Below are 23,850 nucleotides of genomic sequence, written 5' to 3'. Positions count from 1 at the left end.
TATTAAAGTACTATATTTAAAATACACACAAGTCACAGAACTATTTAAATGTTGAGGTATAGTTAAAGAAAGACTATGAAAATAAAAAGTTGACATTTTTGTAGGCAGACCTCCGCAGTCGATCATGTTGAGTTCATCTGGTTTGTCCAGAGGCCAGCAGTCATACTCACGGTTGTCTAAATCATGCCATCCCAACACACGCACCACAACACACATCTGTAACAACACACAGACCACACAGTAAAACTCTCATCATGTGCTCAAAATGTTGACGTCTTCAGAAATGATGTGAAGTATTTCTTACCGTACAGATGATCTGATGAATGACAGACATGGTCACGCAGGTTGCTGAAGCTCTGGAGGTTGTGTGTTTGTGATGGGATGCAACATTGGGATGTGAGGATGAGAGGGTGGGGGGGGGGTGATGATGATGATGTGCGTCCCTTCATCTGAACACGACCACTGTTAAAATACTCAACAACATCATCATCACTTATATCATCATCATCGTGTGTTTATTGTGTTTTCTTTCATCCTTCTTTAAAAAGAACAAACTCTCACAGTGTGTAGTGTGTGAATTAATGTGAGAATGATTTTGTGTGTAGTTTAAATACTGTGGTCACACATCTTCATCTAGTGGACAAAACAAGAAGTGCAGACAAAACGAAAAGTATTCATGCACCTACAAAGAAAAATTCATGTGAGACTTTAGTTTCTTTTCACATATATTTGAGTGACGTGCTGTTGTTTGCCCTCAGTGACAGATCTGTAAAAACTATTTCTATATACTTCATTATGATGACATTTTGTTATTTGGTTTAAACATTTTGTTAATAGTATGGATTTCTTTTTAATTCAATCTAAAGTTATTTAAAACTTCCACATGTTATTTCATAGAAGCAGCATCTCTCTGTGTTCTTGATGGTGTGACGAGAACACGCGCGGCTGACGGAAAGACTCGCGGGAGCGCGCACAGGCTCAAAGCGGAAATGAAGCGGATGTCACAGCAGCACATGATCTGCAGATTCACAGTGAGTTTAAATCATTTTGTGTTCATTTAAAACTGAACTGACACTAAACGCCTTTGATTCGGGTTTTTTCGTGAAATATTCACTTGTTTTCAGTCTCGCGTTTGTTTTTTCTGTTTTCGTGTCATCATTAGCCGCTGCTAACGCTGCAGCTTTAAACAGACCTATAAAACATGTTAATATTACGAAAACAAACGATCTGAGCAGCATGACACATGGATATACCTGTGAGTGAAATGAGACGTTTAAAGGGGATCACGATGACCCGTGTCCGCTACACGTCACTCTTCTCATCATCCGTGCTTATGATAAAATATAACATTTAAACACGACACAGTCATGAATCATGATATATAAAACACTATCTGTCACATTCTGTTGATCTGCCTTCAGCCGGTGTTTTTTTTCATACACCTAATCAATTTCCGCTTTAAGATTCTTACTTGTCATCACCATGGTAACCGTCGTTTCCGTCTGCAGTTAAACAGAGATTTCTAGAATAATATACTACCATTTTGCAGAATGTAAACAACCCTGGTTCCTGTTTCAGTGTTTTATCTCTACACAATTGAACCATATAGACCTGAACCGAACATCAAGAAGATTGTATAATATATCATTGTGTATTTTAAACAGTAGTCTAGAATAAACTAAAAGAGCAAGTGCTGTTGGACTAATGTAGTTTTACTCTTGCAAAACAGTCTGTATTTTCTAAAGTAGGATGTAACTGAATGACTATTTTATGTCATTAAATTATATTATGGTAAATATGAAGAGTTTAGTTCCAATATGAGAGAACTCATAATTTTTCCAAATTTTTAATAAATGTTTCCAAAATCATGTTTTTTATTATGTAATAATAGTAATAACTGAAAACAAACCAACTGCAGTTTCATTGATATTAATTGGAATGCACAATAAAAACAAACATTTTGATCAATTTTAAAAAGGGAGTTATCTCATTTTGAAACCAAACTCTTCATAAGAATATTGTGGAGTTATCAACACAGTTTATGTTTTGCAGGGATTGTTGTATCCTGTTATTAGCACCATCGGAATAAATAAATAAAATGATAGTGAGATCCCACTTTAAATATATACATGTATGATCAGCAGTAGATGTGGTGGTGGAACTATGGCTGTTATGTTCTTTGACAAGATACATACAAGAAAAAATTATTTGTATGGAAATTGTTGTTTTGAAAATCTTTCTGCAGTAAATCTCACGTTCTGAAGCGGGAGGCGGATTCACAAAACATTCTTAAACTGTAACTTAAGTAATTTAAAAAAAAGTTAGAAATGTTTTGTGTTCCCGAAAAAAGTTGGTAAGGCCATGTTCACACATGACTTCTTTTTTGACAAGAAAAAGTTGACAAAGGTGCTTTTTTAGTTTAAAAAACGCTGGCAGCGTTTGGTTACAAAACTACACATCCGCAAAGAATAGAGTTCCTGCAGATGATTTCTAATAACAAGCAAAAGAAAGAGTAACGTGCTTAAATATAAATAGTTAAATTATCTATGTCTATGTCTATACATGTCTATACTGAAGACAAGTGACAGAAATTGGTGAAGGCTTGTGTGTGTTTTGTGTTTCAGGTGTCTGTTTCTCCGGGTGTTTGTCTGGGGTTGTGATGGGGAAATATTTCATCAGCGAGACAGACATCAAGACCTCGTGGGAATTTGTGTTGACCGCATTCTGGCAAAGATACCCAAACCCTTACAGGTACTGTGTGCGCACCGCTCTCACTGTGTTTGTGTACAAGGTTTGATTTGTTTACAACACAATAACCTGATTTACAGTAGAAGACAGACTGTTTTTTTTTCTGATCGATACGATAATAAATCACAAATCTTCGACACAAAGTTGTTCCCTGATCTGTTTACTCTCTCTCTGTGTGTTTCTCTCAGCACTCACGTTCTGACGGAGGATGTGCTTTTCCGTGAGGTGACATCAGATAACTGCCTTCTCTCCCGCCGGCTGCTCACAAAGACCAATCGGCTCCCTCGGTGGGCGGAGTGCATCTTCCCAGCGAACCTATCAAGTTCTGTTTACATCATAGAAGATTCTGTCATTGATCTCGACAGCAGACGCTTCACCACACTGACCTGGAATGTCAATCATGCTAAATTAATGGTAAAGGACAACACACACACACACACAACTGTGTACTTATATTAGCATATATATTTAAAACTAGGCAACTCGCTTTAAGAAGCACCTCCTGTTCATTCCTGTTCTTTAGCACCTGTTAAGTTCAGTTACTTGAAAACATTTGAAATAATATTTAAGAGGTACGTTGCGTCTAAAAATAGCTTTACTGGATTCTGACGGCTGTGTGTTGTTTGTAGCGTGTAGAGGAGCGCTGTGTGTTCTTCAGTGATCAGAACAGACCTGTGTGGACTAGACTGACCAGAGAGGCTTGGATCTCATCAGGAGTGTTCGGACTCTCCAGACCCATCCAGGTGATAAACAGATGAAGATGACATCATCATTCTTTGTCTGTTTATTCTCATGTTGTGTCTCTCTCTCTTGTAGGAGTTTGGTTTGGCCAGATTGAGAAGTAATCAGATGAAGGCTATGAAGGGTTTAGAGCATGCGCTATCACATCTACAGAGTAAGACCTCATGTTTGTGTGCACACACACAAGTCTTTAACACACCCACCTATGAACTACCCATTACTGTTTGATCTCTGTATTTGATATTTCATCTTGAGCTCTAAATAAACATCTAATTTTAAAATAAATAATCGGTATTAATCGTATTAAACTAAGCTGTAATGTCCTGGGTATATAGATCACATGGACTGTTTATGACACTATACGAATAACAATTATTTTTTTAGCTTTGCAATGTGAACATCATCATGTCAGTACATTTATATAGTATGTTACAGCGCTCTCAAGTTTTGAACTGAGTTCAGAGTGAGATTTTGGCGGTGGCGGCGGTGGTTTGGGTGGTGACAGGGGTCTGATTCTGAAACATGTGACACTTAAATCTGTATAAATGAAAAATATTTATTAAATTCAGCATTTCTTAGTGCAGGTTTGTGTATGTGTGTGAGAGAGAGAGATAATGGTTAGTGTTGTTTATTGTAGGTGTTGGTAGCAGGTTTTGAGTCCTTCAGCAGGGGTTGGTGGCTCCCATTTGAAACACTGTGGTCTCGGGCCAGACATTTTCAATGTCATGATGGATGACACCTTATGCCAAGCTATTCCTGGTTTTGCTTTTGTTTAGTCAAATGAGGACCTGTACGTCATGTGAAAGTTAAAACCAAACCTGAACAGACCAATAACATTGAATACGTGATTATGGACATTTATCTCTTCTACTAATGTGATGAGACTTTTTCTCCTTTATGTTGGAAAATGAATGTAATGAATTTCATGTCTTCATGTATGTGTATTTGTAATTTTTATTACAAATACAACTGTTAATCTGTCACATGATTTGGCAGTGGTCATGTTGGTATTGGTTATTATTAGGCACCTGCTCACCTGTTGTGGGCAGGAGTGAGTGAATGGGGAGTAAGTGTACTCTTTGTTCATCAGCAATCTTTAATAGTCTCTCAACGTGTTTGTGGAGTAAAAACGGATTACTGGAAAACTTTCCACTTTAACATGGACGATGTCTTTTTTTGATGCGTCACAAATACAGCACTCCCAGTTAATCTCAGCGGCTTTTGAATAGAATGGCGCCGCTACATTGTGTGCGAGCCCGTGAATCACAGAATGTGTCGTTGGAATCAGAATGTAAACATTGTTGTTGCGGGAATATCGAAATCTTACCCGGATACAGCAATGCTATTTTCTGATTGTCTGTTCGGTATCTGTTATCCTGGAAAATTCTCTGGGTGAGAAATACATGGTGTGGCGTGTGAGTGGGATGAAATGCGTGTGTCTCAATGCATGAGACTTGAGAGCCCTGATGTTATGAATACTGTACAGTTAATGATGTGTGTGTGTGTTTAAATAGAATTGTTATTTGATCAAATTGGACGCAATTTACTCCGTTCCTCTTTCTTCTGGTGTTAATTTCACACATCTATTGATGCGCTCAAACTTTTAACAACCATCATTTAATTTATAGACATATCTGGAAGTTAAAAAATACAAGCAAAGTGTGTTTTGTATGTTCATCAAGCAGTACGATCAGAATATCTGTGAGAATTGTGCGATTTTCATATGTTTTCATTTTATTTCTCTTTCTATGTCATTCAGAAACATCAAGCTCACATCATGGGGACTCAACAGAGAAACCCAAAACCTGCAGTTCTGCCTCCACGTCCCAGAAACCTCAGCAATATGTTTGATCAACATACCATTGAGTGTCTGTGAACACGTAAAAAAAACATGTCCAGGTCACATTTTGTTAATACTCATGACTGTTATCCACAGAGATTACATTCTGATTCAAGTAATCAATAATAATTTAATTTGACTTCAAATTCAATTCAAATCATTTTAGTATTTATAGATCAAGAATGTATTTGTTTGATTTGTTTTACACGTCTTCTGTGAATTGAATCACTGTATATCAGTGTTTGTCCATTAGAAATATAATGTTTGATGTAGTAAAGTGTATTAGACTCTTTTTTTATGTTCATGAAAATGTACATTTACATGTAAAGAAAAAAGAAATTTTGTGACCCGGACATGTTTTTACGAGATTTACGCATAAAACAAGCGAATGATTCCAGAAGAATCCTGTGCTGTGAATGTGTTTAATAGCTGCTAAAGGTTAAGCTCAGGTAACAGAGCTTCATGAAGTCTGAGATGTTTTCTGTGCGTGTCAATCATCAGTCTGTTTGCTTTGCATAGAACTAACACTCATGACGCAGGACACCGCATGAAAACGCATGGAATAATGCATCAGCAGGCATGTAGAGAACTTCTGACAACCACATGATGTCATGTAACATATTTATATTTATTTGAAAATGTAGCTTTATTAAAAAATAAACTCAGGGACACTTTATAAAGGTTAAAAATTGACATTGTTACCTTGATGTGTGTGTTTCTGATTGATTGTACAGGTTCTTGTTTATATATGTTTATAAGTGCAGACCACTTCAGAAAACCTATGCAATGCTGGTCTAGAAGAACTTCCTGTTTCAGTGTTTCAACAATACGCAAAGGTTTAAAGAAAATACAACCAAAAGAACATATATAACTGAATCAAAATGTTTTTGACCATTCTTATTTTCTCATGAAATATTGCAGCGTTTATTGTAAATAGTTTATCAATATGGGTCATTTTCTTCTTAAAATTCATGTGCCCTCATAATCTTCATTTAAAATCAGAAAATTCAATTCTGCCCTATCTATCGCAAATGACATATGTCAGACGGCTTGGGCGGAGCACCCGTTAACTCCTCCCCTTCAGCTGTCAGTCTTCTGCTAGTTCCATTTCAAAATGCAACAACTGTTTTTAAACATCCAATCAATTCGCAGTGAAAATCGCAAGCCAGGCCCACTCATTTTCTTCTTTGAAATTCGCTTTCACTCGGAAATGTGTCAGAATACAGAAGTAAAAACGATCGCAACTTCTGGTTCATGGGGGACTAAATTAGATATGTAATATTTAAATGTAAATTAAAATGAAACTGTTATTGTTTCTGGACCCGTATTTACATCAGGTGAAGTGGTCTATACAGTGAAGCTCAAATATCTAGGATCAAATTTAAATCCAGATAAATCACATTGTACATTGTAAGAAAGTTGCATTTAAGTAGTCTCAGACTTTTGAACCCCTCTGTATTTAAGTAATTTAAAAACATCAGAAAATAGACTATCTGTGCCTGTAACCTACTGATGTTACAATTAGTTTCAAATCTAACAAGTCTTAAATAAAACTTTTTACAGTTCATAGATGATCATTTTAAACCAGATGTGATTATTTGTTTTATAAGACTCTTTTTAGGAAGTGTACTGTACAAATAAACTTTCGTAATTGATTATCACCACCAGTCATGTTATTCATGTGATGAAATGAGCTTTGCAATGTAACTGTGATCAAGTTCAGCTGTATGTCTTACACAAGTATTAATACAGTGCAGATTATAATGTAATGATGTGTGTGTTATTGGTTGTGTATTTCAAACACTTGTGTACAGTGTTGTATATGCAGTACTCATGTGAAGGGCGTTCACTCAGTGAGATTTGCTGTGAACAACAGATGAGTAAATGACTTCATCCTGCAAGACACACCCACACACCGCATCATGTGTTAGAATAATATTCAATTCATTCATTCAAGCTATGGATGCAAGTAGTGATGTAAATTAGAACTATCCGGGGATTTACACAAAGACAACTGATCTAAAAACAAGTAAAGTGTATTTGAAGCATTGATCACACACCTCAGATTTAGTAGTTCCTTCGTCTTGTAATTTGGGCTTCATGTTTAATTTAACCACTGCGTATGTCACATCGCACTATAATGCAAAGACACACAGAGCTCATATGAGTTTACACTACATGAAAATGTTGCTGAAACTGAAATATACTTCAAAAGGAAACATATATGAAAATGTGAAAACAAATTTGTATTCATTAGAATCAGCATCTTATTTCATATATTCATTGTTTATATATATGATTTACCTCATGATCTTGTCTCTGGCTTGTCCTGCTGCGCTTTTTCTTTGCTGCAGAATTACAATGACTCCGGATATTAAGTCATAACACAAAGTATAGTTTGGCTGTAGGGTTGTCAGAGATGGGTTGTGTTCGTGGTGTTGTGTTCATACCTGTCACACATCTCCAGTAGATGCACAGAGCCGAGACCAGCACCATCAGCATCGTCAGACCCGTCATCAGAATACTCATGAAAAGCCATTCAGATCCTGAGAGCACGCAAAAACTCACACGTTTATATTAAGTGAAGTTTATTTTCCTCAAGCACACTTCCTCAAGCTCTTACCTTTAACAATTAGATTTATCACTCTGGATTGTTTTCCATTCACTGAACACACGTATGATCCCTGGTCAGCCTCAGTCAGGTCTGAGATCAGTAAGGACACATTAGCAGGGGAATCATGAACGGGTGTCTCGAATCGGCCTGTGCTCCTCTCGGTCTCAGACACGATTCTCTTATCTAAATCTGCATGCCGCCATTCAAAGTGTTTGGCTTTGGTTTGATTATCTTTACAGGTGCAGGAGAGCAGCACAGACTGTCCTGAATGAGACATCATGGTTTCATTCGATTCTGACACCACACAGCCTATAGAACGACAAAGCAGACACAAGTTCCCTCAAAACACAGCATGGATCCCTTATTAGATTGAATGTGGCTCTGCAAACATGAGGTTTTGGAAGAATTTAGCAGAAACTATATTACACTCAAGAGAAACTTCATAAAGAGAGAATGACATCTTTACCTTTAACAGCGAGACTGAAGTACTTGTGTTGATTCTTGTTAATCCAGCACGAGTAGAGTCCTTCATCCTCCTCTGTCAGATCAGAAATCAGCAGAGAGAAATTCCCTGAAGTGATATTAAACATCTGAACTCGATCCTCATGAAGATTATTGAGTTCTGTAGATGTCATTTCTCTGTCGTTTGGTAATTTCCATCCCCATCGATCTGGTTTATGACGAGCGCTGCACACAACAATACAAGAGAATATCACAGATTCTCCTGAATATCTGCTGATCTTCACAGCTGATGTTTCATTCGCTGATATCGAACAGCCTGCAGAAACAAAATACAACACAATGATCATGCATTACATGAGCACATGTTATCAATTATTATATATTTACAATATTATTTATTCAATTATAAAAATGTTCCACAAATGACTATTTTTCGGATGAACACAGATAAAGATATTTGGAAGAATGCTCATAACCAAACAGTTCTTGAACCCCATTGACTCCCATAGTATGAAAAATAACTTTGTTCTGTTAAACACAAAAGAAGATATTTTAAAGAATGTAGGACAGCAAACAGTTCTGGGCACTTTTGATTGTATTTTTCCCTACTATGGGAGTCAATAGGGTCCAAGAACTGTTTGGTTACAAGCATTCATCCAAATATCTTTCTCTGTGTTTAACTGAACAAAGAAATTGTAAGAGCAAGTAACTCATGACAGACTTTTCATTTTTGGGTGAACTATCCCTTAAATATGAAACTAGGAGCAGCAGACGGACATAAATCATGACAAGTTTTACAGTCAACAAATCATAACTGTATTACTCTTCACTCACCTTCAATAGTTAAAGCAATATATTTGTTATTGTCAGCATCTTTTGTGATTTTACACCAGTATTTTCCTGTATCCTCTATGGTCAGATCAGTGATGGACAGTGAGAGATTTATATTAACGTGTAATCTGTTTGTATAACACCGTCCTTTACTGCAGTGGTCTGGAGACAGCTGATATTCAGGACTATTGACATCAGAAACCGAGTACCACCACTGAATATCTTTATACTGTGAATGTACGTCCACACATGAGAGAAGAACAGATTCCCCCGGAGAACAACTGATGTGAGGAGGTGCATACCTGCAACCTAGAGAGACACACAGAAAAGTCTTTATTCTCTGATAACACCTCCTCACTGCCAATGCTAACATGAGTTTGATTATTACACAGCTTTACAGTAATCTCTCTGATATGTGATCAGTGATTCAGTAGCAACATCAAACTTTATCTCATTTAGACGTTCAGTATTCATGTTCACACCCTGATGTGACTTCTACCATCAATCGTTGTGTTGAGTCTCACCTGTTGCAAGCTGAATTCCAGAGAAAAGTAAAAAAACACGCAGACACATCTCAGATGATTCCTGCCTCAGAGCCATCACTCCCTCTGTATGTCTCACCCCCTCGTTTCTCTGATATCTCAGTGTCTGTCTCTCTGAGTGTCTCACCCTGTTCTGTTTGCTGTATTTGGTAGACAGCTGTGACCGCTGGAGAAAGACAGAAGTGTTATTTTCAGACAGCACATCCTGTAAGAAGTTCAGTTTGTCTTTTTATAACGCTGACTGGAGAAAAATTCCAACTCAAATGGTCATAAATGAGAGAAAAACTGACTAGCAGTACACGACTATCATACTATTGCTCAATAACTCACTGTTCTTTATCACATATAATAATGAAATGAAGCATACAGTTTACATTTGAATAAAAACGACTATGGAAAGTGAATGGGGGCCGATTTAAAAGTAACTACTCCTAACACAGTGAACATTTTACAGAAGCTCATGTTCTCGTAATGACAGCGATAATGAACGTTTTGGTCCGTTGCTCTTCTGCATCAGTCAACCTGTACAGGTGATCTCTTCAGAGACACTTCCCTCATCCTGTGATTCTTATGTGCATAATCAACATCTGATTGTGTGTGTTGTGTTAGTTATTCAATCTCTTGTGTGTCCTGAGAAATTAAAATGATCTTCATAAAACTCCTCCAGGTCTTATCTATACTTGTCCAGGATCATCCGCATATTTGAGCCCTTCCAGCAGTGACTGTATGATGTTGACCTTCATCTTTGATGATAATTGAAAGACGGATAAACAACTATTGCAAAACATACAAACATTTACAGATTCCTCAAGAAGACAATAAAACACATTAAGAGTCAGATGTGTGTGACGTAACACTTTTTAACAGGATGATCAGTGTAAATTGTTCAAATAAGATGTACAGAATTGTTTAAAAAACATATTCATTTCCCTTTTTCTTGTGTGAGAAAAGTGCGGTTGGTTGAGTTCACAGTTCCTTCCTCACATTTCTTGAAACGTGTGCAACCCGCCAAAAGAACGAAAATCTGACTTCCTAAACTGTATTATATTAAAGTTTATCATATTTGTCACATAAAATAATCAACAGGAGTAACTTGTTTCAAGTAGGGTATTGTTTTCAATTATTTCTGTTTTTTACACGAAAACCTTCCGATTCTAGTTAAACTGTTAGACGTGTTTATTTTGTTGACGCATGCGCAGAAGACGCTGTTGTTCCCCTCCTCATCTTCGGCTGTTGCTAGGAGAGACACAGATCTGTTCTGATTGGTCAGTCTCCAGCCGTCCAGAGCCAATCTGCATCGGATCCGATAAACGTTCACGACATTATGTCTGCAGCCTCGCGCCTATAATAATGCTAATATATCGCGTTATGTTTACCATATAGGTGTATAGTACAGCACAGCGGGTTTGATTCGTGTGTATCGCGGTATATTCGTCGGTTTGTGGGTGGTGATGCAAAGGTTGAGGGTCCGGCTGGAAATGGCGGACAGAGAGAGACTGTCGCTGCAGAAGCGGAAAAAATGAACAAATCAGACAAAGCGCCGAATTTTCCTCCAGGCCGTTTGCGATCAGGAGACGAGACAGATCGGACATCTGATCACCGGGAGGCGCACTGATCGCGTGCTGTACGGTCAGTGTGTGTTTCTATCATGTGTGATTATAGTTACTGCGGTAATACAAAGCATCAGTGCGCTTCAATACTCCATCCGCATCTGATCGGGCCTGTACCGTCTGAGTCACATACGACAATAAATAAACGTCAAGTTAGATCCTGTAATGTTCAAGTTTGTGTGTAAGTGTGTGTTTAGTGCAGAATAACATTCACAGTTTTACTTCATTTGGCCTGTTTTTCATCCCATCACTGGTTTTTGAAGAACACACAACACAAACACACAACACAAGCATACAAGAGATTATACTCTGACAAATACATTTTGAGCGTTCACACAAACTTCTGTCATCAATTATTCCTCATGTGGTTGTTAAGTCGTTCTTCAGTGAAACACCAAAGAAGATATTTTGAGAAATGTACCATATAATGGAAGTCAATGGAGTTCAGTGTTGTTTGATGATCAACATAAAAAAAACGTATTTTGTGTTCTGAAGAAGAAAAAACTCACACAGGTTCGATATGACGTGAGTGGTCCTTTTTTGGTGAACTGTCACTATAATTTGGTTTATTTGAAGAAATGTTAGAACACACGTGAGCATTAAATATCTGTAGCATGAGAGATGTTTTACATATGAAATATTATTTGTACTTGCAAGATTGCTCAGTGCTCAGGATTGGGGCTCATAGGATAATAGACATATTGGTGGATTATAGTTTTTTTCTCACATTTGTTCCTCTTCTCACACATATAGATGGTCCTGACAGCAAACCTGGACACCTGTGTCCTTCAGCAGGTAACAAATTCACATGTTCAACACGCATGTTAGATAAAGACATGTTATTGTTGATATTCTGTGTATCAGAGGACAGCAACTGCTGCACAACACTGGAAGAGAAATGATATGTAATAGTTTTGCATTTTGTTGTCTTTGTGTGTAATTACCACCAGTTCATCTAAAGCAGCATTTTTTAAAACGCAAAACATTCAAGCTTTAACACAATGCACACACACGTTATATCTCATTTGAAAAGAAGATGGACTACGTTAATGTGATCTCAACACACGTCAACACGTGACTGTACATATTTACACCGGATGCACCGTGCCATGTACGGTGTGGTCAAAATGTTTAATTATAATGGGTTCTAATGAGTTCTCTTGTCGCTGAATGAGATAGTTTCGAAAAAACTCTTTGTGGAGTTGATTTCGATCTTAAATATTATCATAGTTTCTCCTTAATGATCAAATCCACAAATCAAATGAAATCTTGAGATGTTGCTGATTTATAAGCAGTAGTGTGTCAGGCAAACATTAGAAGAGGATTCTTCTTTCCTCTCAGGTGAGGTTTTCTGTTGAGAGACTCTGAAGGGTCAAACTATAGCAGCAGTTCTGGAGGAGGAGCGGGTGTTCCGGTGGCGTCACGCCCTGCTGCAGGGTATGGAGTACCACACTTCAGGGACGTTACCTCTCCTGGGCAGCCCGCGCTACTGCGCCGGAGCAAACAGCGCCAGCGGATACCTGTGTCAGTCCGGCCACTGCTGTCAGGAGACCGGCTGCTGTACATACTACTATGAGCTCTGGTGTACGTCCATCACTCAAACACACACACACACACATTTACTATCTCCGCGGGACAGCCGTAGTGATTTTTATACTGTACAAACGGTTTGTTTCATCCCCTCATCCTTAAGATCATAGAAAACATTTTGCACTTTTAGATTTTCAAAAATATCGTTTTGTACCATTTATAAGTTTTTCTGCCCGTTGAGACCAAAATGTGTTGGTGTGTATTCAGGTGTAGGTCCCCTACGGGATATAAAAACAAGGCCTCACCCACAGGGTTCTGGTTATGACGGAGTGTGTTGATGTGTGTTTCAGGGTTCTGGTTGCTATGGAGCGTCCTCATCTTGTTCAGCTGTTGTTGTGCGTATCGTCACCGTCAGGCAAAACAGCGAGTGCAACAGCAGCAGAGACAGCGAGAGATCAACCTCATGGCGTATCACGGAGCGTGTAGTTACCCCTCCTCCATGTTTGACCTCAGTAAGAACGCACACACACTCACACCTTTCTGCAGTTTTACATTTTCAGATATACACAATCTACCGTAAAAAAGTCTGCGCACACACACAGAAGGAATAATCTTGAGTTCTCATTGGCAGGTTTCCTTGCTTCACTTAAACTTCCGTCCTACGAGGAAGTGGCAGCCCAGCCCAGCACCCCGCCCCCTCCCTACAGTTCTGTAGCTTACCCTCGAGGCTCCGGCCACCCCGGCCCGAGTCACATGCTGTCGTCCCAGAGTTCTGACAACTACACCAGCTGCTCCTGTGACTCCTGCTGTCCATCATCTCCTTGTAGCTCCTCCCCATCTTCCGCTCAGCTCACGGATGAGACGGACACGAGCCACGCCTCCACGCCCTCCGTCGGCGAGCCTCGTCACGGCTGCATAGCGGCAGTCGTAACGCACACCGAGACGGCTCTTGCGGTTCCGGTCGACGATTGCAGCCGATCCACAGCTGTTATAGAGGCGGAGCTGACAGTCTCCACCCCCCTGGACTGCAACGGAAACCAAACGATGATCACAGTCAGCAACGAACCCAATGAGACGTGTGATGCGGCCCACGGCAGTCTTGGTGACGTGTCGTCTCATAATATAACCAGACCGACCGCCCCGGTGACTCCGCCCTCTCCTCCGACCTCCACGTCTCTGCATCTCTTCTCCGTCTCGACCCTCCCCGACCCGCTGGGAGTTCAGCTACATCCTGCAACACGGAGGGAGGAGCCTGCACAGGACGCCCCGCCCCCACATTCTCCGCCCAGATCTGTCGTCTTCTCTCCCGGCGTTGAACCCGAGCGCCGCGACTCCTCCGTGAGCGACCTGGATGTGGACCAGACGCACTTTCAGCAGCGACGGTTGACCGGTGACTCCGGGATCGAGGTGTGCCGCTGCCGCGTCGAGGAGGACGATGAGGAGGAAGGTGAGGTGAGGGTGGAGATCAGCACCAGTGACGCCCTCCACGATAGCCCGGACTGTTCCGAGAGAGCCAGTCGGGAAGCGGTTGGGAAAATGGCGTGGCCCGTCTCCGAGACACCCCTGGAGGCGGTCGTCATCGCCATGGAAACCGACTAATAGAGAAGGGTAGCGTGCAGATCTCTTGAATGAGTTGTGGCACCGACATCAGTGACGGAGTCCAGCTGTGGCCGAACAGACACAACATTAGTCTTTAGAGTTCTTTATGTCCGTCTGTCTGTCCGTTCTCTCGTCTTTCTCTGTCACAGACTGTTGACTAAAGGTGCTTACACACTAGAGAGAGCTGGAATGAAATGCCTCAGATCAACTTTGAGGTCGAGTCGTGTTGTAAAGAAGCTCATTGGATCGTCTGAAAGTGTCACAGCATTGAAAGCAGCGTGAAGTCAGACGCAGATCTTTAAATGTGTCACTGTGATGTTTTGACGGACCCTCACAAGGCTGTCAGACTGCTTCAGATGCTGTGGAATTCTGGGTAAACGGAGCAGACAGCATTCAGTAAACCTTCACTCGCCGTGTTCCAGAACACCAGCTCGACCAGAACAGATGCTGCATCACCAACACCTCAGGACATCACTTTAGTTCGGTCACGAAGACATGTTTATTAACATTTGGTTATATAGTTTTATTAAACATTACACAATTCATTCGCAGATACATTTCACACAAGCAGTCAAGGTTTAATTGAACCCCAAAATCTTCAGAATGACATTTCAATAAAAAATGTTGTCTGAAGATGAGATGAGTTCTCAGTCCTTAGGAACGTATGCTGATGGTAATTGAAAACATTAAATAAAGCAAAAATATATGAATAATGCATGTTACTCTGAAAAGAAATATCACAATGCAAAAAAAGCCCTAATTATCTTTTCATTTATCATTTATATTCTGTGTCTTATAGTTTTGGGGGTGAAATGTGACCTGGACATATATTCATGACATTCACACAGACAGCCTGAGAACAGCAGACCGCTGTTAACATACATATAGATATTATATATATAGATATATGAATAGACACTATATAAGAATAAATCCAGTAGCTTCAGATTGAATATACGCTCTCTCTCGATATAAATGATTTATATTTTGTACGCATGCTGTTAGGAGTCTGTGGTGTGCTGCTGTTTCATGTTGTCAGAGGGGTTTTGTCTTAGAGTATTGCCAGTGTTTCCAGCATCACTGTTGCGTTACCATAATGTTACCATGACAACCCACTCTAGTGTGAGCAATAGAGTGTGTTTGATGTTGATGTGCGGCGCTATGAAAGCTGTAATTCAAACTTTTAAAGACACTAAACGCTTTACTGAAACAACACAATGAACTGTGTGTTATCTCTGTTTGTCCAGCCAACACTTTGTTTGTGTGTGTGAGCGAGAGAGAAAGAGAGTGTGTGTGCATGGAAGAGAATGTGTGTGAGAGAGTGTGTGTGTGTTCATCTAAGAGTGTGTTTTTGTGTTTGCATTGTGAATATGTGTGTCTGTTTGTAAGAGTGTATTTATGTGTGTAATAGAGAGAGTGTTTGTGTGTTTGTAATACTGTGTGTGTGTTTATGTGTGTAAGAGAGAGAGAGTGTGTGTGTGTTTGTAAGAGTGCGTGTGTATATGAGCGAGAGAGAAAGAGAGTGTGTGTGCATGGAAGAGAATGCGTGTGTGCGTACGTGTGACAGAGGGAGTGGTTGTGTATGTGAGAGAGAGTGTGTGTGTGTGTGTATGTGCATGTAAGAGAATGTGTGTGTATTTATTTGTGTGTGTGAGAGAGGGAATTTGTGTGTGTGTGAATGTAAATGCTCTCTGTTTATTTAAAGATATTAAAGAGGAAACGTTAAATTGATCAATTGTGTAGAGAATCCAATAAAACTGGTCTTTCTGTTGAACCCTCTGAAACAACAAGCTTGTTTTCCTCTTGTTAAGTCTCATTGATGATCTGTTTTCTTCACATGTCAGTGTGGAGTGCACAGGAGCGAGCTCATCTCTTCATTTCAATAGCAGCTAATGCAGAAGTGACAGGAGATGATCTCAGAAGCATGGTGTTGTGGATGTGTAGTTGTGTGTCTGTCAATAGCGCGGAGTGACTCTCACAGTGTAGTGTTGTGGTTGCAGCACTACACCGTAACGTCCCTGCAGGTCTGGAAGAGAATGTCCTGACGGCACGCTGAAGTTAAACTTCTGCAGGAGACGACTGACAAACAGAAAGAGCTCCATTCTAGCCAGAGACTCACCCACACACACACGAGGACCGGCACCGAACGGCAGAAAACTGGCCGGAGTGACTCTCTTCCCAGAGCTGTCCAGAAATCTCTCTGTGTACGTAAATAACAAATGAGTTTGTTCTTATTCACCATCAACAGAACATCTAAAGTGTGGAGCGGATGAAATTCTCACCCGGTCTGAATGTGTCAGCCTCCTCCCAGTGTTTGGGGTCGTGGTGGATCGCCCACATGTTCACCAAAACTCTGGTGCCTTTAGGAACTGAATGACCTCCCAAACTGAAGAGGATGAGAGAAAGAGAGTCGGAGCACAAATTAAACATCAGTGTTAGTTCTGGCGGGCCTTGAAGTCAGGCTTGGTTATCAGCTGTCATCAGCGGATCAGAACCCTAACCTGATACCTTCTCTCAATTGGACGCCCTATTTAAATATCGTTTCAGTCAAGCCTGCCTCACTGCTTCTAATGCTTGCTGCTTTAAACCCACCACCTCCCCAGCTCCTCCTTTCATTTCTATTTCATTTCATTTTTACTCTGTTGTCCTTTTTTGCACACTATGTTCTCAGGGGGGTTGAGCTGTCACCCCAGATGCTGCCGCTTCATGGAGCTCATGAGAAGGACGGGGAATTTAGAACACAGCAAATTTAGCAAATCTGCCAAATAAAAGATTACTTGTCTTCAATTCTGACTCTGGTTTTTCTTGACTGAACTGAACATCTACACAAACTGCTGGAAATGTGTCAAAAGTGAATCTTGTGAAAGCACATCATGGATGTGTTCAACTAATAGTCAAATGAGGCCGTTCTTTATCTCCGTGGCAACATGTAGTTTAAAGTGTGGTGTTGCCATGGTTACCTGGTGTCCTGCATAGCAACATGGGGGATGAGGATCGGGCTGACGGGACGAATCCGCATCACCTCGCAAATGACGCTCTCAAGGAAGGGCATACTGGACCTGTCACTCAGAGCAGGTGGGCGGTCCCTCCCTAGAACCTCATCCAGCTCAGCCTGAACACGTTCCTGCACCTGCACACACACAAGGGTGGACATTTCTATGGTGCGGGGTGACTTGGAAATGTTCTTGAGATACAAGCATACACAGGAAGACTGTGTGTGCATGCGACCATGTGTTAACCTGTGGGTAGTGCAGTAAGAAGGCGATGGCCCACAGCAGTGTTGTGGATGTCGTCTCCACACCCGCTCCAAAAGCCTCCGCTGCTGTCATGAGCACATGATCATCTGTGATTTCATCGTCTCCACCTGACCCCTTCATCTGGCCAATCAGAAGAGCGTCCAGTAGATCACGCGGCTCTCCAGGGGTGAGGGTCACCTGCCGGGGTCAAAGATCATAAGGATGACAATCATGTGAGGTTTTCGACATATAAGACAAAAATCAATGCATGTACAAAAGAAAATATGATTAGCTCAATAAAAACAAAGTGTGTGTGTTTGTCTGTCTGTGTCTGTGTTTGTGTCTGTGTGTGTGTGTGTGTGTGTGTGTGTCTGTGTTTGTTTGTTTAAGAGAGAGTGTGTGTGTCTGTGTTTGTTTGATTAAGAGAGAGTCTGTGTGTGTGTGTGTGTGTGTGTGTGTATGTGTAAGAGAGAGAGAGAGTGTGTGTGTGTGTCTGTCGGTGTCTATGTGTGCGTGTGATGGTGTTTGTTTCTGTGTCGTTATGTGTGTGTGTGTGTCTGTGTTTGTTTGTTTAAGAGAGAGTCTGTGTGTGTGTGTGTGTGTGTATGTGTAAGAGAGAGAGAGTGTGTGTGTGTGTGTGTGTGTGTGTGTGTGTCGGTGTCTATGTGTGCGTGTGTGTTGGTGTTTGTTTCTGTGTCTTTATGTGTGTGTGTGTCTGTCGGTGTCTATGTGTGCGTGTGTGTTGGTGTTTGTTTCTGTGTCTTTATGTGTGTGTGTGTGTGTGTGTGTGTGAGCTCCACCTTGTGCTCCAGTAGTTTCTTGTGCAGTAGTCGGTCTCTAACACACACACACTGCTTCAGCTTGCTCAGGTCTTTGTTGGGGAAAATCTGAAGAAATATTTACAAATGCAAACTTTCAACTAGCAAACATATTTACCCAAAACAACTCTGACTGTATCTCACTGTGTCTGTTGGAGATTTAATGTCATTCTACTTGCTACTGTTTTTTTTGTGTGTGGCAAACATCAAATCAATGCAATCAGAGTTAAGATGTTTATAGGACACAATTATAGATATCGGTCACACGATGACAGATGAAACAAAAGTCTTTATGGATGCGCGTTATTGACACTTTAAATGTATTTAATTCAAACATGTTGACTTTCTGAAGTAAATGGGATGTAAGTGATATCGGGACAAGAATGGAATACAGACTTTCAGCCAGGGGAAGATGTCGACGAGTCCTCCTCGGATTATGGTCTGGACGATGCCATCATTGTAGTCCAAGACCTTGAGGAGTTCAGGGTCATTGGGCTGATACGAGGAATTAAACACCAGTCTGCACACCACATTAGTGACGGCTCTCATTAAAACAGGACTGAGGTCTAAACACTGCCCCCTACAGGCCTGGAGCTCCTCACACAGACTGTCTGCAGCATCTGCAACTAAACACACACAACACATGATTTATTAGAGATCTGGTAGTGTGTATGTGTGTGTGTGTGTGTGTGTGTGTGTGTGTGTGTGTGTGTGTGTGTGTGTGTGTGTGTGTGTGTGTGAATGTGTGTGTACCGATGGTCTGTAGTTTGCTGGATCCCTCTCCAAACAGTGTAAATGACGACTGCACCAGACGCCGGTGATTCTTCCACAGTGGACTGTAGTTTGCAAACGCGATGTCTTTCCCACCCTGTGTCAACAGATCTGTCGTCACCTGCGGAAAAATACATACTTCCAAGAACTTCATTCTTTGCTTTTATTCTTTTTGTTTTTTAAACAGTTGTTTGAGACTGTAGTTTACCTTAATATTAATAAATAAAAATGTATATTTATTTATAAATGTTTTTGATACAAATATAATTCACCTTAAATCATTCAAGTTCTTTAAAGTTGTCTAACTTGTTATTAAGAGCACCAAACTAAAGTTTTTCAATAAGTTTTTGTAATCTAATTCAATATTGTGATAGTATCATATAGTGCATTAAACTGAATTATTGTGACATTTAACATTTGCAATCTGGCGAAACAAATACACAAAACAAATGTTAAAGTGTATGTGATAAAGGAACATTTCTCCCAAATATGAAAATGCTCTCATCATTTCCTCACATTCGAGTTCTTCCAAATCTGTATAAATGATAGAGTAATTCATGACAGAATTTTCATTTTTGGGTGAACTGTCCCTTTAGACGTGTAATATAAAAATATTCTGGGATGAAAAGTTGTCAAGAACATCCTGTATCTGGTCATAATTTGGCTGAAAAGTTTTTATATTTCATCAACTGGACATCTGTCATAAATATGCTTACATTCAAATCATGATGTGACGTTTATATCTTGTGTGGTATAAAGAGCCCCAGACACGTTTTCATGAGATGAATGAAATACAGAGGAAATAAACTGATGAACCATTCAGTGCTCACCATCTTGGGTCTCCCGGCGAACTCCCGGCCGCGCTGCAGCAGAACCTCTCTCACCAGACTCACCTCGCTCACCACCAGCGTGTAATGAGGACCCATGTACAGACCGAAGAGAGAGCCGTACCGGCCCGCTAGCTGCGTGAAGAGCATGTGAGGGGGCAGAGAAGAGCGCAGGTGCAGTAAACTCCCCACCACCGGCAGACACGGCAGACATGGAACCGACACGACACCTCTCCGTTGTCCCAGCATGCATTTCACCAACATCAGCACCAGCAGAGCGCCACAGAAACCATAAAGCAGAGTCGCTGAAGACACGCTGGACATGACTGGACACATGCGTGTGTGTGTCTACAGACAGAGAGAAGTGACTGCATGTGTTCAGGGCTATACAAGTGTTCAGAGTTTGTGGGCGGGTCTTTATCAGAACCTTGCTTTAGGGTTGAGGTCACAGAAACACTGAAGTGGTTTGACCAATGACAGAGCGCCATTTCACTTATTTACTCACACTAGCCACTGATGCCTTTCACATTAACACTTGAGACACGTAACATACAAAAACACCACACGTACGGTTTTTGATGCATCATCTGGATTGAGATATTAAACTGAAGTGTTGTGAAAACAAAAGGCCTTGAATGGTTCAAGGTTCAGTCGGTATAAACAGAATGTTTTCACTGCTGGACTGCCCTTCAACAGAGAGGAGAGAAACATTTGCACATCATGACCTCACACAAACACATTGCAGACTCCATATTATTCACAGATTTCTGTTATGGACGAATGTGTGTGCGTGCGATCAAATGAAGAAAGTCGGATGATTCTGGGATGTGGACTGACTCACTGTTATAGCACACATATATAAGAGATCCATCAATCCTCTGATCAAATCACCATCACTGAAGAATCACTTAATTTATATTTATTCATTTGTCAGACACGTTTACCCAAAGCGACTTACAAGCAGCAGAGCGAATAGACATTTTGTCAACACGCTAAACAGTACCATTAGTTTACAAGGCCATGCTTCTACGATTTTGTTCTGTTTAACACAAAAGAACATATTTTTTCCTATTTTTCCTACTATGGGAGTCAATGGGGGGTCAAATCTGTCTGGTTATAAGCATTCTTCTAAATATCTTTTTGTTTGTTCATCAGAACAAAGACATTTATACAGATTTGGAAATAAATGATGACAGAATTGTATCAATTTAAAGGAGCAACACCTCACAACAGTGTTGGTTGAGTTACTCTGAAAAAGTAATGAATTACTTGTTACTAATGACATATTTAGAAGAGTAATTAGACAACTGTGCAAATTACACTCTAGACAAAGTATTTAATTACTAATTTCTTTCTATATCCTAAATCAACCTTGATTAGTTAAGTGATTCAAGAATAGACATGAAACGACTCTTAATTAATTCAAATAAATAATATATAACTGCATAAAGTACTCTTATTAACTGCATTAAGTATTACAAATGTGAGAAAGATATACTATTGCACTTTTAATTTGTCAATTCCACTATTAAATATATCACACAGTATTTACTTTAATTACATCAGAAGTAAGTGTATTTAAATTACAGAAAAAAATGAGAGTACTTACTTTTTAAGGGAAAAGTAATTTAATTACAGTAACAAATTACTTAGTAAGTAGTTACACACAACACTGCCTACAAACTATAAGAAAGGAACAGTATTCCAAAGCACCTTAGCAACCACACAGCAATGCCTAGACAACACCACTGGCGTGTTCTGCGTGTCACTCTTGTTGATGTGTATCATGTCAGTGTGTGTACCTGGGCTTCAGTCATTGTGTTAAATTGGCGATTGTTTTGGAAGTTTTTTGATAAATGAATTGAAAAGGAAGATGTGTGTTTGAAAACCATGACGCAAAATCACTGAGACTTTCAAGGCATTTGTGTCAATCTCACTTAGACAGTCAAGGACACACACACACACACACACACGTGAGAGAATAATACGTTGGATCTGTAAATATACAGTCAGCATAGCAGCAGACTCTGGTGCTCCTGTGTCTCCATCATACACAACAGGCAGAAAACAGCCCGCGCTGATCCAGGGTCAGTGTCTCTCCCTGAATCACAGCTCGACTCTCACGAGGTCTCACAGTAACAGCTGCGCTGATCTGAGAACACCACACACTGACCTCTGCTTTACACCATCCCAGAAGTGTCGCATGAACAGGATTTAACATGTGAACGCCAAATCATTTTAATTGCAATTCCTTAATGTTAAAAAAACATTTGACAAAATGACATTTAAAACAGGGTTGCTATGGTTAAACCATACCGTAGTTAATGCTGGTTAATTTAGTTACTTTAAGCACAGACACATTCAGTTTATTGTAATCTTTCAGTAGATGTGTGTGTTTTCAGCAGTAAAACTCACACCTCGAGCGCGCGCGTCGGTATGTCTGCAGCTCCCCGTGGGCGGACGGGCGAGCGCGTGCTCGCGCGTGTATTTTCGTCGGCGCGGGGAAAGCCTCGCGCTTGACAGCTGCCGTTATCATGAACGGGCTGCCCCGGTGCCCTCCCACGCCCGGAGGATTCACAGGTCCATAATGAGAGAAATAAAACCAAAAAGCAGCGATGAATCACGTGCGACAGCCTGTCACAGCTTCTCGTTTAGAGACACAACCATGTTTGGTGTTCACTTCCGGTATCTGTAACGCTGTATTCTGCTGTATTTATGCAAGATTATGCTTCTGCATTGAAGAAACATTCGTTTTTTATTTTAATTTCAAGCCTCCAAGTTGTTTAATGCTGCATTCGGTTAATGTAATATTCCAGGTTGGTTAAGGTTCCATTGTGACAAATTCATTTCCATGACAACATCATTTCCTGATCTTTTTTAATACAATTTAATACATGATAGAGTAGAAATATAGGCTATAAACAATGTTCTAACGGGGATCATTTTCAATGTAAATACAAGCCTGCGGTGTGGACTCCGTGTGACAACTTGCCCCGGCTTCCTGAGAAATCAGTTCAACATTTCTTTGAAATGTCTCAATGTGGGCGTGGTTCTGTGAAAAAATTGTAATTTTGTTATTTTAAAACGTATTTAAACTAAATGTTTAAAACCAACATACAAAGCAATGCTATATTGCAAACAAGCAAGTGTATTTTGACTTTTGTAAAACACTAAGAGAATTACTTTTCACATACTAATTTTGCGAATGATAATACCCATAGTCATGTTTTAATCGTGTTTTGTTGTTATAAGATAAACATTTTATTTAAAAAAAAATATTTAACATAAAATGCAAAGATTTTAAATTGCATAAAATATGACGACTTGGCACATTTAACGTAAGCATTTAATCAAGTTACTGAATAATTGATCTATGTATTACTTTATTTTAACAGCCATATTTGCAGTATATCTTTTATACAAGAATGACACAGTGCGTGCGGGTTATCAAAGGGTGCTTAAGAAACGTTATTCTTCAGTCATATTTGAAAACATGGTCTTGATGCTTCTGCAATCCAAACGTGCTGCACGGCTCGTTATCAGCGCGACATAAATGCAGCGTTACATAACACACGATAACACGAGACTGTATTTCTGTTTAACCAAACCACAATGAATCCATCGTTTGTACACATACAGCGTTTGTGTGACACACAACGTCGACAATAAATGAGCAAATTA

General features: G+C 40.1%; 5 protein-coding genes across 8 annotated transcripts in view; 2 read left to right on the top strand and 3 right to left on the bottom strand.

Annotated features, from left to right (window-relative positions):
- The window catches only part of LOC130408879 (atrial natriuretic peptide receptor 1), a 10,219-nt gene extending 7,601 nt beyond the window's left edge, over nucleotides 1–2,618 (bottom strand). Inside the window, exons 1-3 of the mRNA XM_056732358.1 lie at nucleotides 1,254–2,618; nucleotides 305–462; nucleotides 111–216 (exon numbers count right to left, since the gene is read on the bottom strand). Coding sequence (XP_056588336.1) covers nucleotides 111–216; nucleotides 305–334 — 136 coding nt within the window. The 5' untranslated portion in view covers nucleotides 335–462; nucleotides 1,254–2,618. The remainder of the gene's footprint in view (nucleotides 1–110; nucleotides 217–304; nucleotides 463–1,253) is intronic.
- On the top strand, nucleotides 956–6,022 carry prelid1b (PRELI domain containing 1b). Its single transcript, XM_056732431.1, has 6 exons — nucleotides 956–1,031; nucleotides 2,625–2,751; nucleotides 2,937–3,162; nucleotides 3,378–3,491; nucleotides 3,565–3,643; nucleotides 5,249–6,022. The coding sequence occupies exons 2-6, from the start codon at nucleotides 2,660–2,662 to the stop codon at nucleotides 5,338–5,340; spliced, it is 603 nt and encodes a 200-aa protein (XP_056588409.1). The 5' UTR covers nucleotides 956–1,031; nucleotides 2,625–2,659; the 3' UTR covers nucleotides 5,341–6,022.
- On the bottom strand, nucleotides 5,934–9,375 carry LOC130408916 (uncharacterized). Of its 2 annotated transcripts, XM_056732425.1 has the most exons (6): nucleotides 9,240–9,361; nucleotides 8,410–8,630; nucleotides 7,953–8,252; nucleotides 7,780–7,875; nucleotides 7,634–7,677; nucleotides 5,934–7,464 (listed from the first exon to the last, which is right to left on the bottom strand). In XM_056732425.1, the coding sequence occupies exons 2-6, from the start codon at nucleotides 8,576–8,578 to the stop codon at nucleotides 7,330–7,332; spliced, it is 744 nt and encodes a 247-aa protein (XP_056588403.1). In that variant the 5' UTR covers nucleotides 8,579–8,630; nucleotides 9,240–9,361; the 3' UTR covers nucleotides 5,934–7,329. The 2 variants fall into 2 exon arrangements, with proteins under 2 accessions (XP_056588403.1, XP_056588402.1); XM_056732424.1 differs by having other exon boundaries at nucleotides 8,410–9,375.
- Nucleotides 9,376–9,408: 33 nt separating this feature from the next.
- Nucleotides 9,409–20,601, bottom strand: LOC130408901 (steroid 17-alpha-hydroxylase/17,20 lyase). 3 transcript variants are annotated; one of them, XM_056732391.1, is made up of 10 exons: nucleotides 20,173–20,601; nucleotides 19,325–19,463; nucleotides 18,968–19,197; nucleotides 18,554–18,640; nucleotides 17,757–17,951; nucleotides 17,478–17,647; nucleotides 16,800–16,903; nucleotides 16,637–16,717; nucleotides 9,761–9,944; nucleotides 9,409–9,545 (listed from the first exon to the last, which is right to left on the bottom strand). In XM_056732391.1, the coding sequence occupies exons 1-9, from the start codon at nucleotides 20,503–20,505 to the stop codon at nucleotides 9,811–9,813; spliced, it is 1,473 nt and encodes a 490-aa protein (XP_056588369.1). In that variant the 5' UTR covers nucleotides 20,506–20,601; the 3' UTR covers nucleotides 9,409–9,545; nucleotides 9,761–9,810. The 3 variants fall into 3 exon arrangements, with proteins under 3 accessions (XP_056588369.1, XP_056588370.1, XP_056588368.1); XM_056732392.1 differs by lacking the exons at nucleotides 9,409–9,545; nucleotides 9,761–9,944 and adding an exon at nucleotides 15,026–16,558 and having other exon boundaries at nucleotides 20,173–20,600; XM_056732390.1 differs by lacking the exons at nucleotides 9,409–9,545; nucleotides 9,761–9,944 and having other exon boundaries at nucleotides 15,026–16,717; nucleotides 20,173–20,597.
- si:ch73-290k24.6 (uncharacterized) lies at nucleotides 11,080–14,885 on the top strand. Its single transcript, XM_056732407.1, has 5 exons — nucleotides 11,080–11,407; nucleotides 12,142–12,183; nucleotides 12,730–12,972; nucleotides 13,269–13,430; nucleotides 13,550–14,885. The coding sequence occupies exons 3-5, from the start codon at nucleotides 12,828–12,830 to the stop codon at nucleotides 14,515–14,517; spliced, it is 1,275 nt and encodes a 424-aa protein (XP_056588385.1). The 5' UTR covers nucleotides 11,080–11,407; nucleotides 12,142–12,183; nucleotides 12,730–12,827; the 3' UTR covers nucleotides 14,518–14,885.
- Nucleotides 20,602–23,850: the final 3,249 nt, after the last annotated feature.

The sequence above is a fragment of the Triplophysa dalaica genome, chromosome 20 (genome assembly GCF_015846415.1).
Source record: "Triplophysa dalaica isolate WHDGS20190420 chromosome 20, ASM1584641v1, whole genome shotgun sequence".
Lineage (NCBI taxonomy): Eukaryota > Metazoa > Chordata > Actinopteri > Cypriniformes > Nemacheilidae > Triplophysa > Triplophysa dalaica.
The sequence above is the reverse complement of the archived record's forward strand: the minus strand, read 5'-3'. Positions and strand labels throughout refer to the sequence as shown.